We start from the raw sequence: 14,820 nt of genomic DNA, 5'->3' as shown, positions 1-14,820 counted from the left end.
ATCTCGCTTTGAATAAAAGCGTCTGCAAGATGAACTCATTAGTAGGCTATTTTTATTTATTTAACTAGGAGCAATTACTGCGTGAGGACATGTGGAGGACCATGCTGGTGACACAAAGTTACATGATGGAAATTGACCCTTTCCTCAGCGGTAGAGACATGCTGGCTGTGTAATGGACCTGTTCCATGTTCAGTAACGTTTTAACAGCAATTGTCACCACTTACACAGGGATTAGTGGTCGAATCCCTTCAATGGATCCCTTCCCTCCCGGGAAGGATGTATTATTGATTACTGTCAGTTCCCATTCAAGTAGATCTACTTAATTTTGTTTGGAGTTCACAATCTGACAATTTGTGTTATTTGTGGGAGAAACCGAAGAGGATGTACGGCAATCTTAGATTTCTTTGTGGCCTACTCCAAGCTGTTGATTGAAAGTTTCATTGTGAGTTAGGTAAATCATTATATAATTTTCCATGTTATGTTATCCTATACACAGTGGGATAATAATATATACATTGTCCTATTCCATTTCGATTCTTTCAAGGTGAAAGTGACTATTTTCAAGAATGCGTGACAGATCAACATACACTTTTTAAGCGAACGATGACGTCACGCGCGCTCTATTAATTCATCTGGCAACCCTTCACGTTTCCTGTTCTCCCAGCCCAGTCTTCGTCTTTCGAGCTGTAGTATTCACTTGCGCCCGGCATATACTGACTTAAAACCAGGAACACAAAACACCTCGACATTCCAGGTAAAAAAAAGTCCAGTCAACAGGTATTTTGTTGATCTTGTATTTGGCGCAGAGCTAATTCTTTTCTTTCCACCGTCTGACGTTCTCAAGTGTGCCTTTTTAAACGAGGTGCGACAGCATGCATTGCCACGGAAGAGATGCGCAAGAGGGAGGGGTAGCTAGCATTCTGGATTTAGCTTTGGTAGCTAACGCGCGCATCACGCACCCTGATGTGAGATGGGTGAAGGAGAGATTGCTGCTCATTTTAGTATTTCTATGTATTGTGTAGTCCTTTTGTTTTATGTTGTATCCATCACCTTGTGTTTGGCAAAGTTTCTCAAGCTAGCTAGCTAGCTAGCAGACATGGCTAGTTACAACAGTGAAGCTAGCTAACCAGCCTGCCAGCTAATGTTAGCAGATGTGGCACTGTTCCATTCGCTTGCTCTCAACTAAAGTACAATTTTCTCAAATGCTGGCCATCTTATCAAACAAAAAACCCATCCCCCAGTCTGAAGTTTTTGTTTAATCATCGTGCGACGCTGACGTGACTGGCGCACTCATTCAACAGGCAACTTCATAAAGTTCGGGAGGGGATAGTAGTGTCCAGTTCTCTAACCAGGGTCACAAGATTTCATAGCTGAGGACCTCTCACTGGGTGAGAAGTCGAATGACCAAACATGCATGCCACTCTTTCAACCTCCAAGTCTTTGTAGTGGGCAGTGGTGTTTCCTATTATTGTTAGGGCGTGTAACGTGCATGGGTATGCTTTTATTATTAGAACAAACTAGCATACTATTGAATCAACTTTGCAGGGTATACTGTTACCATCTAACCATGAGACATTCTATGTAAAACGATTTGGCAAAAATACGATAAAGGCAGCACAACATTGTTGGTGTCTCCAAATAATGGTCTTGTATTACTAGATGTACAGATTCCTCTAACTTGGCAGCGATTGTGACCTATTTGGAATGTCACCCAAACACTAATGTATTGCTCTCTTTATTATTGGATTATTGACTCCCTCAACTATACCCAAGTGCCTTATACAAAAGGAATGCATGTAGATAATCAATTATTCAAGTGGTGGCAATGGCCTGGGATTAGCTTGCTGATGAGACTGTACAGACACTGGAGCTAGGCAGTGTACTGTACAGTGCATTTTGCAGTCATGGCCATTTGTTTATACTTCTTGGCTGTTGCTCAGTTTTCAAGGTTGTACAGAGCAGGGGACCCCCCTTGTCTTCTCCCAGGGACACTAAAGTCAGTGACCGCTGCATTGTCCTGTTCCTTTGACGAAACGGTACATTGTAAATTCATTTATGTACCATCTTTGGTTAGTTCGTTTAACACGAAAGGGTTTGATCTCCTCAGATGTGCTCCTGTAACTACCGAAGTCAGGGTTGTAGTGGTATTCAACTCTCCTTGATTCTCAGTTTGAGAGAACAGGATCTGTAGTTGGTGGGAAAAAAATGTGTACTGTGGATTTAAGGAATTCTGAAAGGGATGTTTGTCATTGCTGTTCCTGGCCTTATTCTTCTGGTTGTTCGACTCCCCCAACCTAGCACTCTTTGTTCCAGGTGCATACCTTGTATAGTTTACCTTTGGCAGCAGCAAGTATGGCTACAGTGGCAGGATTCTGCAACACTGAACAATCTTGCTTAACGTGACCAGGAATCCTTCTAGAAAAGCTGTAGAGGCTGCCTTGTCAAGGCAAGAGTCACGGTCTTGGAGATTTGTGCCAGAATATTTTTTGTGCTATAGTTTATTTTCAATTACAATATATCAAAATACCAGCCTTTAGTACCAACTACATTTTCTTACTCAACTAAGAAGGCTTATGGGGTAAAAATGTGCCTATTTTGTCGGATGTGGTTGAATTTGGCAATCATAATAGGCATCAAGTTCCACCCTGTTTTTTTGCAGCATAGCTATTCCCTGTATGATCAGTCTGTTGACTGATCAGCGGTTGGAACTTGGCAAAGCTGCCTGTGATGCAGTGAACAATATCTGCTGAATCGGCCAGGGCAGAGCGTGAAGCTGTGTAGAGGGGAAACCTTTTATTATGCAGTTTTCTAAAACGATTGAAAGTTTGTCTCTTCATATGCGTCTGGATTTGCAGCCTTTGTGCATATCTACAAGGTGGGTTTGGGTGTAGCTCAGTGGTTAGAGCATTTGACTGCATATCAAGAGATGGCCGGTTCCAAATACCCCCCCTTATACTGTACATTGTTTTGGGGGAAAAAAGCCTGTGAATGAATGTGTTTTTGGGATATCCCCCCATGAGTGGAGTGCACTGTCAGATGTGGTGCACTGCTCCAGGTCAGGTAGAGCCGTGCCTGGCTCAAGGTGGGCAGTGTTGCTGAACACCAAGACACGTGACCTCAGGAACTCTTTGTTAGCTGCAGAAGTAAAGAACTACTTTGAATGCCTGCAAACCTGATGAGCTGGTTATACAGAGCCCAGCTCCAGGGGAGCGCCCACCTCGTCTCTCGACAGCCCAGGGAGGAACAGCGTGTTGCTGTTTCGTAGTCGCTTTCGACTAGTTTGTTGTTCTTTGTGCATTCCTTGTATTCATATTGTATGCACGGGTTCCCTAAATGATGCTGGTGACAGGATTATATGTTTTGGTTTGCCTTTTATTTCATAAAAGAAAAATGGCCTCTAGTCTTTGTAGCATTGGAAGTGCTGTGCTGTAGACAGTAGGCCTTTTATCTGCTGTTTTGATAAGCTCTTTATCTCGATAGGGTCAATTGACCATTATTTAGAGATAAGATATTGGCTGTCTGTTGGAATTATTAACTTATTATCTCCTAGAATAGATCAGCAGTATCCACTTGGTCTCTATTTCAGAGATAACGCTAGACTACTCTTGGTAGTAATGATTGATTAACCAGTCATGAACTCCCACGTCTTGGTGTGAGACAGTAATGGGCTTGTTTTGTTTACATTTCATGCGCATGCATAGTAAATCGCGTTCCATGGTATTTTTTTCCATTTGCCTTTTTTAAAGAATGCTAATCTGTTTTAACTACTGTTTCAGGTCTTTTAAGGAGGGTTGGAGGACAGGATAAGACAAGCAATGGTGTCCATCCCAGAATACTACGAGGGGAAGACCGTCCTAATCACCGGGGCAACTGGCTTCATGGGGAAGGTCCTGCTGGAGAAACTGCTGCGCTCTTGTCCCGGGGTGGAGGCGGTGTACGTGCTGGTCCGACACAAGGCTGGACAGAACCCCCAGGCCCGCATCGCAGACATGATCAACTGCAAGGTTTGCTACTGTACTTTACTTAATATATGGACTGTTTGTATATCGCTTTGGAAGGAAGCGTCTGCTAAAATGAATAAAATGCGTAAGAAAAGGGGAAGTTCTCGTCCAGAGAGGAGGAAGGGGAGAGCAGGAGTTGAGCGGGGGTGGGTCTAGTTCATAGTGAGGATGTAGGATGTATTATTTTGAGTAAGTCGTGGCGTTCAGTGTTCATTCGGGGCATCGCCTGTGTCTTTCAGCTGTTTGACAGGGTGCGGGACGAGCAGCCGGGCTTTGCGGAGAAGATCGTCGCTGTGAGCAGCGATCTGACCCAGCCCGAGCTGGACCTGAGCAAGGAGGATCAGGAGATGCTGGCCGGACGCATCAACATAGTGTTTCACTGCGCCGCCACCATCCGCTTCAATGAGCCCCTCAAGTAAGACGCATTCGATATGTAAAAAGTCATTAAGCAGATGCTTTTGAAGGCTATCAGGCCTTGGTTTTAGTTCAGCCATCCCACAGAAACGGCTTGCTTCCTGTTCAAACCCACGGGCAGCCGAGTTTTGAGGATGTGTGGTGTAGGGCATGTATGCGTTTGGCGCGTCACGAGATTTTGAAGGTGTGTTTTCCGTCTTGTTTCCTCCCGTCTCCGCCACCCAGAGATGCCATCCAGCTGAACGTGCTAGCCACTCAGAAGATGGTGGCCCTGGCCCACAGGATGAAGCACTTGGAAGTGTTCCTGCACGTGTCCACGGCCTATGCCAACTGTGACAGGGAGCTGATCGAGGAAGTCATCTACCCTCCACCCGTCGATTACAAGAAACTTATCGACACCCTAGAGTAAGTCCAGTCTGCCAGATGCACTCCTCTCTCTCTCTCTCTCTCTCTCCCCCTCCCATCCCCTGTGACGAGTTGCAGTGGGATTATCACCTGGTTTGAGAAGTCTCTATTTGCGTGTTTCCTGGTCGGTCATCCATTGCGTACACGTTTTTTTCCTCATTGGCCAGCTGGATGGATGAGAAGCTGGTGACCCTGATAACCCCTAAACTGATTGGGGATCGTCCGAACACCTACACGTACACCAAGGCCCTGGCCGAGTACCTGGTGCAGCAGGAGTGTGGGAACCTCAACGTGGCCATCGTCAGACCCTCCATCGTAGGAGCCAGCTGGAAGGAGCCTTTCCCCGTGAGCGATTACTCATGTCAAGTTCGGAGAGTTCAACCGATGAGTCAAGTCAGTTACCTTTTGCTTGCTGTTGTTCTAGGGTTGGATTGATAACTACAACGGACCCAGCGGAATATTTATCGCGGTATGTATATTTTTTTTATAAAAGAAAATGCATCACCACAAGTATTATCAATTACGTTGGGAAGGCTAAATGAGCCCAGAATTCTAATCAAGAAACGACTGAGGTGGGATTGTTGTAGTGTAGTCATCCCAGCCCTGCTCCCTCCTGCCCCCTGTAGGCTGGGAAGGGAATCCTGCGTACGATGAGGGCGTCCAACAACGCAGTGGCCGACCTGGTTCCAGTAGACGTGGTCATCAACACGACCCTGGCTGCTGCCTGGTACTCAGGCTCCCAGAGACACACCAGGTTGGACACACACGCGCACACACACGCACACACACACACACACACACACACATGGCCGTCAAGCGTTTGCCACACTTCCGGGCCTACTCATTTTAACTGTGCGTTTGTCCTCACAGGCCTAAGAACATTCTGGTGTACAACTGCACGACTGGCGGAATCAATCCTTTCCGCTGGGGCGAAGTTGGTATGAAGCTCTTATCTTATCCAAATACACACAGTGGGATTGTGTTTGCTCTCAAACGTGCAAACAAGAGCAGATTTATTAGATGTTCCTGGGTCAGAACTCCCTGTGGATAACTGTTGTCTGTAGCAGTCATGGGTGTGGTCACGGATATCCCAAACCTCTTACTGGGTGTGCAGCACTGTAGGGAAGATTGAACCTTCCTTCCCAGAGTTCTTTTGTGTTCTCATTGTTACATTTGAGTTGATGTAGGAAAACGTCAGAGTAGAGGAACGTGGGGTTTCCTTCCGAATTTTGAGAAGAATGTGCAAATGGAGGGGGTGATGAGTTGGGAGAACCTGAAAGTTGGGAGTTTCAGGTTTGCTGTGTTGGGAGATCTCCCCTGGATTTGGGTCTACTGTACAGCTACTATTAGAGGGTTTTCTCTTGTCGTTCAGGCAAGGCAGTGCCAGGTTCACCAGTCTTTCAGTATTTTAAGAAACTGACTGTGAGGCTCTCCGAGTGTCCTTCAGGTTACCTAGTATTTGCCACTTCACAATCAAAGTGCAGCCTGCGTTTTGGGATCTCAATTTCTTCATCAGTATGTTTCAGACCACCCATGACCACCCTGGTAGTTTAGACATAACTATTCCATTGATCAACTCTGTGCCACAATGAAGGAGTCCTCATCGTAGCCTGACTGGTGGGGTATGAATTTGATCCACTTGGAAAACGATAGCCAAACATTACTGCTTAATCTATTATTTGGACACTGATTTGTTTTTACAGTGAAATGTTGTGTAGTTCCCTTGTACCAGCAGATGACAGGTACTAGCCTACATGTAAAAATGATAATTCAGTATATTTTGTCTTGCATTGTTCAATACATGAGCACAAGATTAAAACAGATTTTTCCTGCTGTGAGTTCAGAACCAAAGAGACACTGGCATTTTGTGAACTAGTTGCGACTATATTTAAACTTGCTTAAATCTAGCCCACTTTCTAGTTCAGGCGAAAGAGAGGGGCACTGATTGCAGTATAATCTTTCCTGTTGAACCACCTTTTGTCTCTTAGAGTACCATGTAATATCCACTTTCAAGAGGAACCCGCTCGAGCAGGCGTTCAGAAGGCCCAATGTAAATCTCACAACCAATCACCTTATCAATCAGTACTGGATCGCTGTGAGCCACAAAGCTCCAGCCTTTCTCTATGACCTCTACCTCAGGATGACTGGACGAGAACCCAGGTAATCCCTCCTGCTCCCGTCCAGGTCGGGACCCCCACGCCCTCCCTCCCCCCTCCCAGTTGACATCCGTGGCGCTGTATCTCTTCTCAGTGTAGCCTCTAGTAGCTGTGATGCTGTACCTGTGATGCTTGTGTCCAGTGATGTTTGCCGGACAAGGGTGCAGAAGCCACCCTGCCCGTTACCCGGTGCCAAGGCTGGGTTCTGCACTGTTGCTTCCTTCCTGTCAGTGTCGTTGGCCCTGTCCCGAAACCACCTCTGGCACCCACCCCTAGACACGTCTGGAATGTTTCGAAGGGCTCCATAGGAATCTAATCCTAAATGGCAGTAGTTTCACCTACCCCTGTGAGAACAGGAGTTGGAGAAGCTATGCTGCTTCTCACCCCGACGGATCTGCTCCATGGTGTCTAGAGGTCTTGGTGACGAGCCAGAAGGGAGTTTGTTTCTGATCAGGGCTGATGTATTTATGTGCTTGTAGATTTTGTGCTTAACGTTAAGGATGCCCCCTCCCCTCCCCCTCTGTCCTGTGATGTGTATTTCTCCTGCAGAGAACTGTATAAACATGACCTTCAAGATCAACCCCTTAGAGCAGGCTTTCAGGCGCCCCAATGTTAATCTGCGCTCCAACCCGTTCACCAATCAGTACTGGACCACGGTCAGTCACACTCTCCCTGCCCTGCTATACGACGGCTATCTCAGAGTCACGGGGAGGAAGCCCCGGTAAGGTCTAAATCCCCGGTTAACGGTCCCGGCGACCCTCCTCTCACCTCAGCTTGGTGCTGGACTGACTGACTCCGTGGCATGATGGTGGGGGGTGGGGGAGGAAGGTAGGCAGTTGGCTGGATTTGATGGCATCGGCTGGCTCTGCTGCTAGCGTGAAAGGCTAACACTAAGCTATCACAGGGATGAGCATGAGGTCTTGTCCCCAGCATGTTTTTATTTTTATTTTTATCTTATGTTTTGAAAGATACCCCAACCTTGACGTTTTTGGATGCTATTGAGACATTCTTTACAGAGGAATTTCACCATGGCAGTTTGTTTTCTCATGGAAAACCCCAATTTGGGGAATTTTTATTTTTCAAATCAGCCATGCCATTAAGTCATTTGCGTGACATTGAAGTGAATTTCAACCTCCATCTTTCTACACTCTTCAAATCGTAACCTGCACCATGGGACCTTTTGTTTTCTTCACTTATTCCAGATACCAAACAACTGTTTCTGTTTTTGGACCATTTAATTTCTGTTTGCTTCTACTGACACCGGTACCTGGAATTTGAAATGATGTTCCACTGTTTGACCAGATACACTTCAGATAAATCTTTTTTTTTTTGTGGCTATATTGTGTAACACTTTATGGTACACTGTAAAGGACTTTTGTCATTTTGGCCAGTCTGAAATGTATCTGGTTTGTTATCCAACACACTTGAGGGGAGAGTTAATTCTGAATGGATTAGTTTGAGCGCTGTAAGTATGGAATTGTCCCTGGATTGGCCACCCACCCTGTTTGTCCCTCATGTGAATCATACTGTCTCCTGGGGGGGTATCTGAGTCACAAGCTGTTTAGAGTTACAAGTATAACACATAACGAGTACCTCAACAAACATGGCCAGAAGATTCATCATCGGCATTCAATGGGGTGCTTATCTAAAAATAATTGCCGTAATCTAAAATATATATCCTTCGTGCTGCTATCCAACAGGTCATGAATCTGCTTTGTCTGGATCAGTATATTGGATTTGCCCCCACTACTTTTAACAGCTGTTATATTCTAACACAGTGGTTCTCAACCCTGGTCCTCAAGTACCCCCGTCCTGCATGTTTTAGATATTATATCTATATATCCCTGTTCCAACACACCTGATTCAAATGAATGTTCGTTAGCAGGCTTCTGCATAACTAGATAACGACCCATTCATTTGAATCAGGTGTGTTGGAGCAGGGAAACATCTAAAACATGCAGGACGGGGGGTACTTGAGGACCATGGTTGAGAACCACTGTACAGATGCTCAGATGCCCTCCACTGTTTGTCAAATCTTCATACTCAATGTGAATGGTCAGTTTCTGTTTAACCCAATCAAGACTGGTTTAAATGTGATGAAATTATGACTTGGTCAAAAATTAACCATAGGGATTAAATGGTCTCGATGTATTGGTAGTCATGTGTAAGGGTACGGGAATAAAATCCCATTAGTGGTAACAAAATGGTAATTTGGGGAATTTTCTTCCAAGTCCCATTCCTTAGTTTACAATTGGCTTCCAATCCCGGTGTCCGTACACATGCTACAAGTTTAATACAACAAATGGAGACCTGTGTCAGACTAATGTTCTTAAAGGGATAGTTCACCAATTTCCCTGCTTTACAAGCACTGTAGGAACACTGCAGCCCAACCTATGGCTATCCTGTCCATTTTTCATGGCAGCCCTTTTAAATATGAGCTCAGAGACAAAATATTGAATTGATTCCCGAGTTGGATGAAGTATCCCTTTTATATCCGCCCGATGTGCTGCATAAAGTCTGTGCTGACTGGGCACCCAGTAGGGCATTCCCTGGCAGCTCTCCTTGTACCATAACTCTCCACCCTGCCTGGTGCTCCTGTAGAATGATGAGGACCATCACACGCCTCCACAAAGCCATGATGGTGCTGGAGTATTTCACCAGCCACTCCTGGGTGTGGAACACGGACAACGTCACCATGCTCATGGGACAGATGAGTCCAGAAGACAAGAGGGTAGGAACACAGGACACGCGCGCACACGCATGTATACGCCTGTGCTCTATCTGTCTCGCTCATTCGTTCTTCCTCCTCCTCTCTTTGTTTGACAAGGGTACATATAAACTCCTCTGTGTGTCTGGGGTTTGTTTTTTTCTGCCCCACACAAACGCACAAAGACGTGCCATTGAACGTGTGTCATTGGCCAGGCACAATGGGGTCATTGAGTTTTGTGGATAACAGAGTTATTGTGTTCAGGTTGACATTTTCCTTAAAGGAATTAAGCAGTCATTTTACGCAATCCGTGTTTGAGAAAGTCCAAATATGTTCTTGTATTTCCCCATGTTCAGGCGTTTAACTTTGATGTGAGACAGCTGCACTGGGCCGAGTACATGGAAAATTACTGCATGGGCACCAAGAAGTACGTCCTGAACGAAGAGCTATCCGGCCTGCCTGCTGCTCGCAAGCATCTCAACAAGTAAGACAACTACACTACCCATGATGCCTTGCTCCTGCTCTCTTATAGTGGTACAGTAACATGTCATTTAACAAGAAAATGTATTGTATATCTATTTTTTTTATACATGATCTGTCTTGTTTTACCACTGCTATGCGTATTTGTGCTCTGAACACGACTTGTCATATCCATTAAGATGACAGGAGAAGCCATTAGGACACATTTCTTGGAAGACCATTTGCAGATGGAATTGTATTGCAAACAGTAAATGGTGGATCACCGTTTTACCTGGAATATACCCTTTGATGTTCCACATCATTAGTTTAGTAACTGTCAATACACAGTGTACACAAGCTTATCTACCTGTGACGCAGTTACCTCTGTATTCCTATCAGATCTTTTGTACTAGTGAATTATCCACCACAACTCTTTCAAATAGGAATGGGCATATGGAATTTGATTTAATAATTGTCTGAAAGCTGCAAAGAAATTAAGGCTACATTAAAAATGTACTTTTAGTTTTGTTACCAAAAATACATTTGAATAGTACGTTATAATAATTATATTAATAATATTTGTAAAACTCTAAATTGAATAGGTACAGGTTCTTGATGTACATTCTCTTAAAGCCTGGCCATCAGGTTGGTTTAAGTCTTTGTCTCCTGTGCCAATGTTCACTCTACAGGCTGAGGAATATCCGCTACACCTTCAACACTGTCTTGGTGGTGCTGATCTGGAGGGTCTTCATCGCCCGCTCCCAGATGGCCCGGAACATCTGGTACTTTGTGGTCAGCCTCTGCTTCAAGTTCCTCTCCTACTTCAGAGCGTCCAGCACCATGAGATACTGAAGGCCCCGGCCCTCAGGACCACAGAACCAGGACACATAGGATCCCAATCAGCCTCGGGGCTGCATGTTTACCCTGCCTTCCCCAGCTTTGTCACCACACCCCCACCACACCCCCCTCACCCTTCTGCTCCAGGCCCAGTCTGGATGCTCAGAACCTGGCTTCACACTCACTAGAACCCACCTTCAGCCTAGACAAACCCCAACCCTGTTCATGGTCCAGGAAACCTACTGCTAGAGGCATGATGCCAGTCCCCTAACCTTATGCCCCTTCCCCTCCCTGTGGCCTGCACATGGCTATGCATCGGACAACGCTCTACTGCAAATTCTGAAACTTTTAACCTTACTTGAAGAGACTGACAAACTGTCTATGTAGTTATTCATGGGTCTGGGACTAGGAGCAGCTGCAACAAAGATTTCACTCAGCATGTATACAGCCAAACCCCTGCTACAAGTAACATTGTCCCCCTCTTAAAATCATTGGTAGTGAGAAGCAGCGGTCCACATTCTCGATTCTTTCCCCTGAAGTGTACTCTGGAGGGGATTCACCAGCGAGAGACGCGATGATTGGTAGTGGCATGGGAACATCTAATGAGGCCTACTCCTGCTTCCCACTTTACACTTCTCTGCAGTTCTTGATGTTGCTGAGTGGATGATGTCAAGCCCTGCGTGCTAGGGGCGCTGAAAGGGCAGAGAGTAGGACCGGAGCCAGTGTCATCCTCGCTGGGTTTCAGGGGAAGCTTTCTGCTGATGCAGCCGGGTCTACGAGGGGTCTGTTAACCTTCTGCACGTGTCTGCCTGGGTCTGTGCTCGGGTCTACTGTAGGCACCTGCGAGAGTCTCCCCTCTTATCACACCAAGCACAAGGATAGATGGGAGCTTGCAATGGATGTTTTTATACAATGCCTCAAACTCGCGTGTGTTAACTCGACCGACTGCAGAAACGGCTCGTTTTGTTTTTGTTTTCCCCGTCGTGGTCGTAGGTCCCTCTGCTTTGTGCATAATATAGTTGGGGAGGACTGGGAGATGTAGTCCAACTTTGTTGTTGTTTTTTTTCAATTGTTTTGAAAGCCCATGCTTTTTAGATAAAGCGCAGTTACTGTATGTCGGTTGGATCAGCATACGTTTCTTTTTTTTTAAGTTCAGTGATCCTGGGCATTTTCTGGAAGTCTGTTAAGCTATTAATCTTGCTTCAGTTTCCCTTCCAGAAGGTTTAGCCTGTTCCCTATCATGCCTTTTTAAGAGTTTACTTGTTGTTTACCTGGACATCGTAATGCCTTTATCAATATGTCTTGCCATGGAAGTCAAAGGTGGTCTTATCTCCCAGGCAAGTGAATGCTTAAGGCAAGACTATTTTTATTTGTCCTTTATCCTTCTTGTCAGGTCTCATCGTACATGATGTAGGACAGACCGTCTGATTTGCCTTGGTTACCGTACTTTACCATGGTTACTTTACCATGACTTTGCTTATTGACCATGCTGTGGCTCTGCGTGCTTGTGAGAGCTACTCTGACTTGGGTTTATTATGAAATTGTTGGAGAGGTATGTGTGTGATGGCACATTGTGAATTGTGCCTGAACTTTGTCTATATAACGTGAAAAAAGGAGCAATCAGATGTTTTCTAATCCGTGTAAAACTCTATTTAGGTATAGACTTCATATTAAAAAAATCTGACCTATAGAATATTTTTATGCTAACAATGTATTGTGTGGGGATTTATTTACTTATTAAAAAAAATCTAAAAGTCTACAGTAGATCTTAATGTGTTTTGCGCACTCTCTGAATGTAATGGTTAATTGAACATAACTCTCGCACATCTCCCTATACTGTCAAGCTTTCAATGATTCTTGAACCCAAGTTAATATTTCCTTGTGTCAAAAGTTGCTTGTGTTTTGAATATTGATAAACGGTCGTCCTTTTCCAAATGTTTTGAAGGGTATCCTTGCATATGTTGACTTTAGCTCCTGTAAATTCTTTCTGTGTCTGTTTTTGAAGATGTGTGGAAGTGGGGTTCCGGGTAGTTCTAGTGTTTCTGTGCTGTATGGCTGTGACAGAAGCAGGGACATGACTAATTCAATGTTCACTCACTAATGTGATTGAGAGGCTCTGTCACAGTAGGAACTGTCTCACCTGTTTGGCGGCGATGCCCGTCCATTATTGCAACACTGCAATGATCTAAGAGCACTGCAATGATCTAACTGCACATCAGACAAATACATTTCTTATCACTAAGGTCTGGATATGTGGATGTAAAGGTGACATTTGGTTAACACACTTCATTTATTTTGTCTTCTGCCTGCTAACATTTGTTGTTTTCATCGAATAACGGTATACTGTATTCTTGTCCAATACAAATGTATCACTTCCTGTGTCCTGATGACCATAACCGTTGCTGGATGTTCTGGACTTGGAAAGCTCAGTCAATGTAAAAAGAAAAGAAAAAAAAGATTATCTATGGGTGCCTTTTGTTTGCAAACCAAAAAGGAATAAGGAATAAACTAAATTTAAAATCTTCATCGTATGTGAGATTCATCCTTTTATAAATTGTATTTAACATTATTATTATTATTATTATTTTTATAACCCCAGTAGAAAAACTAAAAAACAAAATGTATGGACAGGCATGACTTGTTTTCATCCATGGTCATGTCCTTTGGGACCCATATCTGATGTCCGAGACATGGCCTTTGTTTACCCTGTGGCTAGGCAACCTGGCCCCTGAGGTACTAACAAGTGCACAGAGGGAGGGATCAGGTGAGGTGGAGCTCTGACCTTACCGTCAGTCCAAGATGACAACCTTGTCCCAGGGTTGAAGGAAGAAGGTTCCAAACTACCATGATGATGATACTCTGAGCCCCTCGGTCACTGTTGGCATGTGTGATGTGTTGATATGGTAACACAACACACACACACACGCACACATACCTGCAAATACAATAGGAAATCAACTGGTTTCAAAGTTCTGTTCATACACAACTCCTTGTGACAAAATCCTGTTTTGTTGTTCCTGTCTCTGAATTACAAGATATAAATTGGCCTCTGTATGAACCAATCCACCCTGTGCTACGGCACCTGGCAACAGCAGCCTGGCAACAGTGCACTTGGAGCCACTGAGTGTGCCCAGAGGGAGTCAGCAACATAAACAGGAAGCAGGAGGTTTAAGGTTTAGGAGAGAAGGCTACTGACAGCAGTCTGATGGCAAGACAACATTGCACACCTATGCATATACATCTTTTTGTGTCTTTGTCTCTGTCTCTCCTTGTTTCTCTGTCTCTGTCTTTCTCTCCCTGACTCTCTTTTTCATTCTGTCTCACTTACAGTACATGCATATTTACTCTCTGCCTACACATGCTATTTCATTGTTTCTGTCACACATACACCTACGTACATACTCTCTAGTGTGTGTCTCTCTCATACACACACAGAAACAGAAACTGAAAGAGCAGCTTCCTCTGGAATGCACTACTCATGCCCAATTAAATCCTGGCTTGTAGCTTAAAAAACAACAACTTTGATCCACGGATTGAAATCGACAGTATTCTGTCAATTTGCAGGTAATTCAATCTGCAACCAGATATATATTCCCTGTGCGCAGTGTGGGCCTGTTACATAGATGCAGTTGGTCAGGAACAAAAACAACAACCTGCATTCATGTTGGTACACACAGTCCACTAAATAAAACTGTTGTTCTTTATCTGAGAGCTGTTCTTATTGGCTTCTGAACAAACCGTCACCATCCTCAAGGTTGCCTGACCTTTGACTAGCTTGTATCGGCTGCTCCTTCTAACTGGCTACTTCAGCTCTGGGTCGAGACACAAAGGAGCTTTGTTG

At 44.7% G+C, this 14,820-nt stretch overlaps 1 protein-coding gene across 2 annotated transcripts; it reads left to right on the top strand.

Annotated features, from left to right (window-relative positions):
* The first annotated feature begins 691 nt into the window (after positions 1–691).
* Positions 692–13,503, top strand: far1 (fatty acyl CoA reductase 1). 2 transcript variants are annotated; one of them, XM_067234456.1, is made up of 12 exons: positions 692–754; positions 3,777–4,004; positions 4,241–4,416; positions 4,641–4,820; positions 4,988–5,165; positions 5,245–5,289; positions 5,447–5,574; positions 5,691–5,758; positions 7,526–7,697; positions 9,578–9,707; positions 10,040–10,167; positions 10,832–13,503. In XM_067234456.1, the coding sequence occupies exons 2-12, from the start codon at positions 3,816–3,818 to the stop codon at positions 10,992–10,994; spliced, it is 1,557 nt and encodes a 518-aa protein (XP_067090557.1). In that variant the 5' UTR covers positions 692–754; positions 3,777–3,815; the 3' UTR covers positions 10,995–13,503. The 2 variants fall into 2 exon arrangements, with proteins under 2 accessions (XP_067090557.1, XP_067090556.1); XM_067234455.1 differs by lacking the exon at positions 7,526–7,697 and adding an exon at positions 6,809–6,980.
* Positions 13,504–14,820: the final 1,317 nt, after the last annotated feature.

This window comes from Osmerus mordax, chromosome 4 (assembly GCF_038355195.1).
Source record: "Osmerus mordax isolate fOsmMor3 chromosome 4, fOsmMor3.pri, whole genome shotgun sequence".
In the NCBI taxonomy this organism is placed as follows: Eukaryota; Metazoa; Chordata; class Actinopteri; order Osmeriformes; family Osmeridae; genus Osmerus; species Osmerus mordax.
The sequence above is the reverse complement of the archived record's forward strand: the minus strand, read 5'-3'. Positions and strand labels throughout refer to the sequence as shown.

Coding starts and splice junctions, on each gene's coding strand:
- far1 (XM_067234456.1), top strand. CDS start 3,816: ATGGTGTCCATCCCAGAATACTACGAGGGGAAGACCGTCCTAATCACC. Junction 5,166..5,244: donor GCTGGAAGGAGCCTTTCCCC/GTGAGCGATTAC, acceptor CTGTTGTTCTAG/GGTTGGATTGATAACTACAA. Junction 9,708..10,039: donor TGAGTCCAGAAGACAAGAGG/GTAGGAACACAG, acceptor CCCCATGTTCAG/GCGTTTAACTTTGATGTGAG.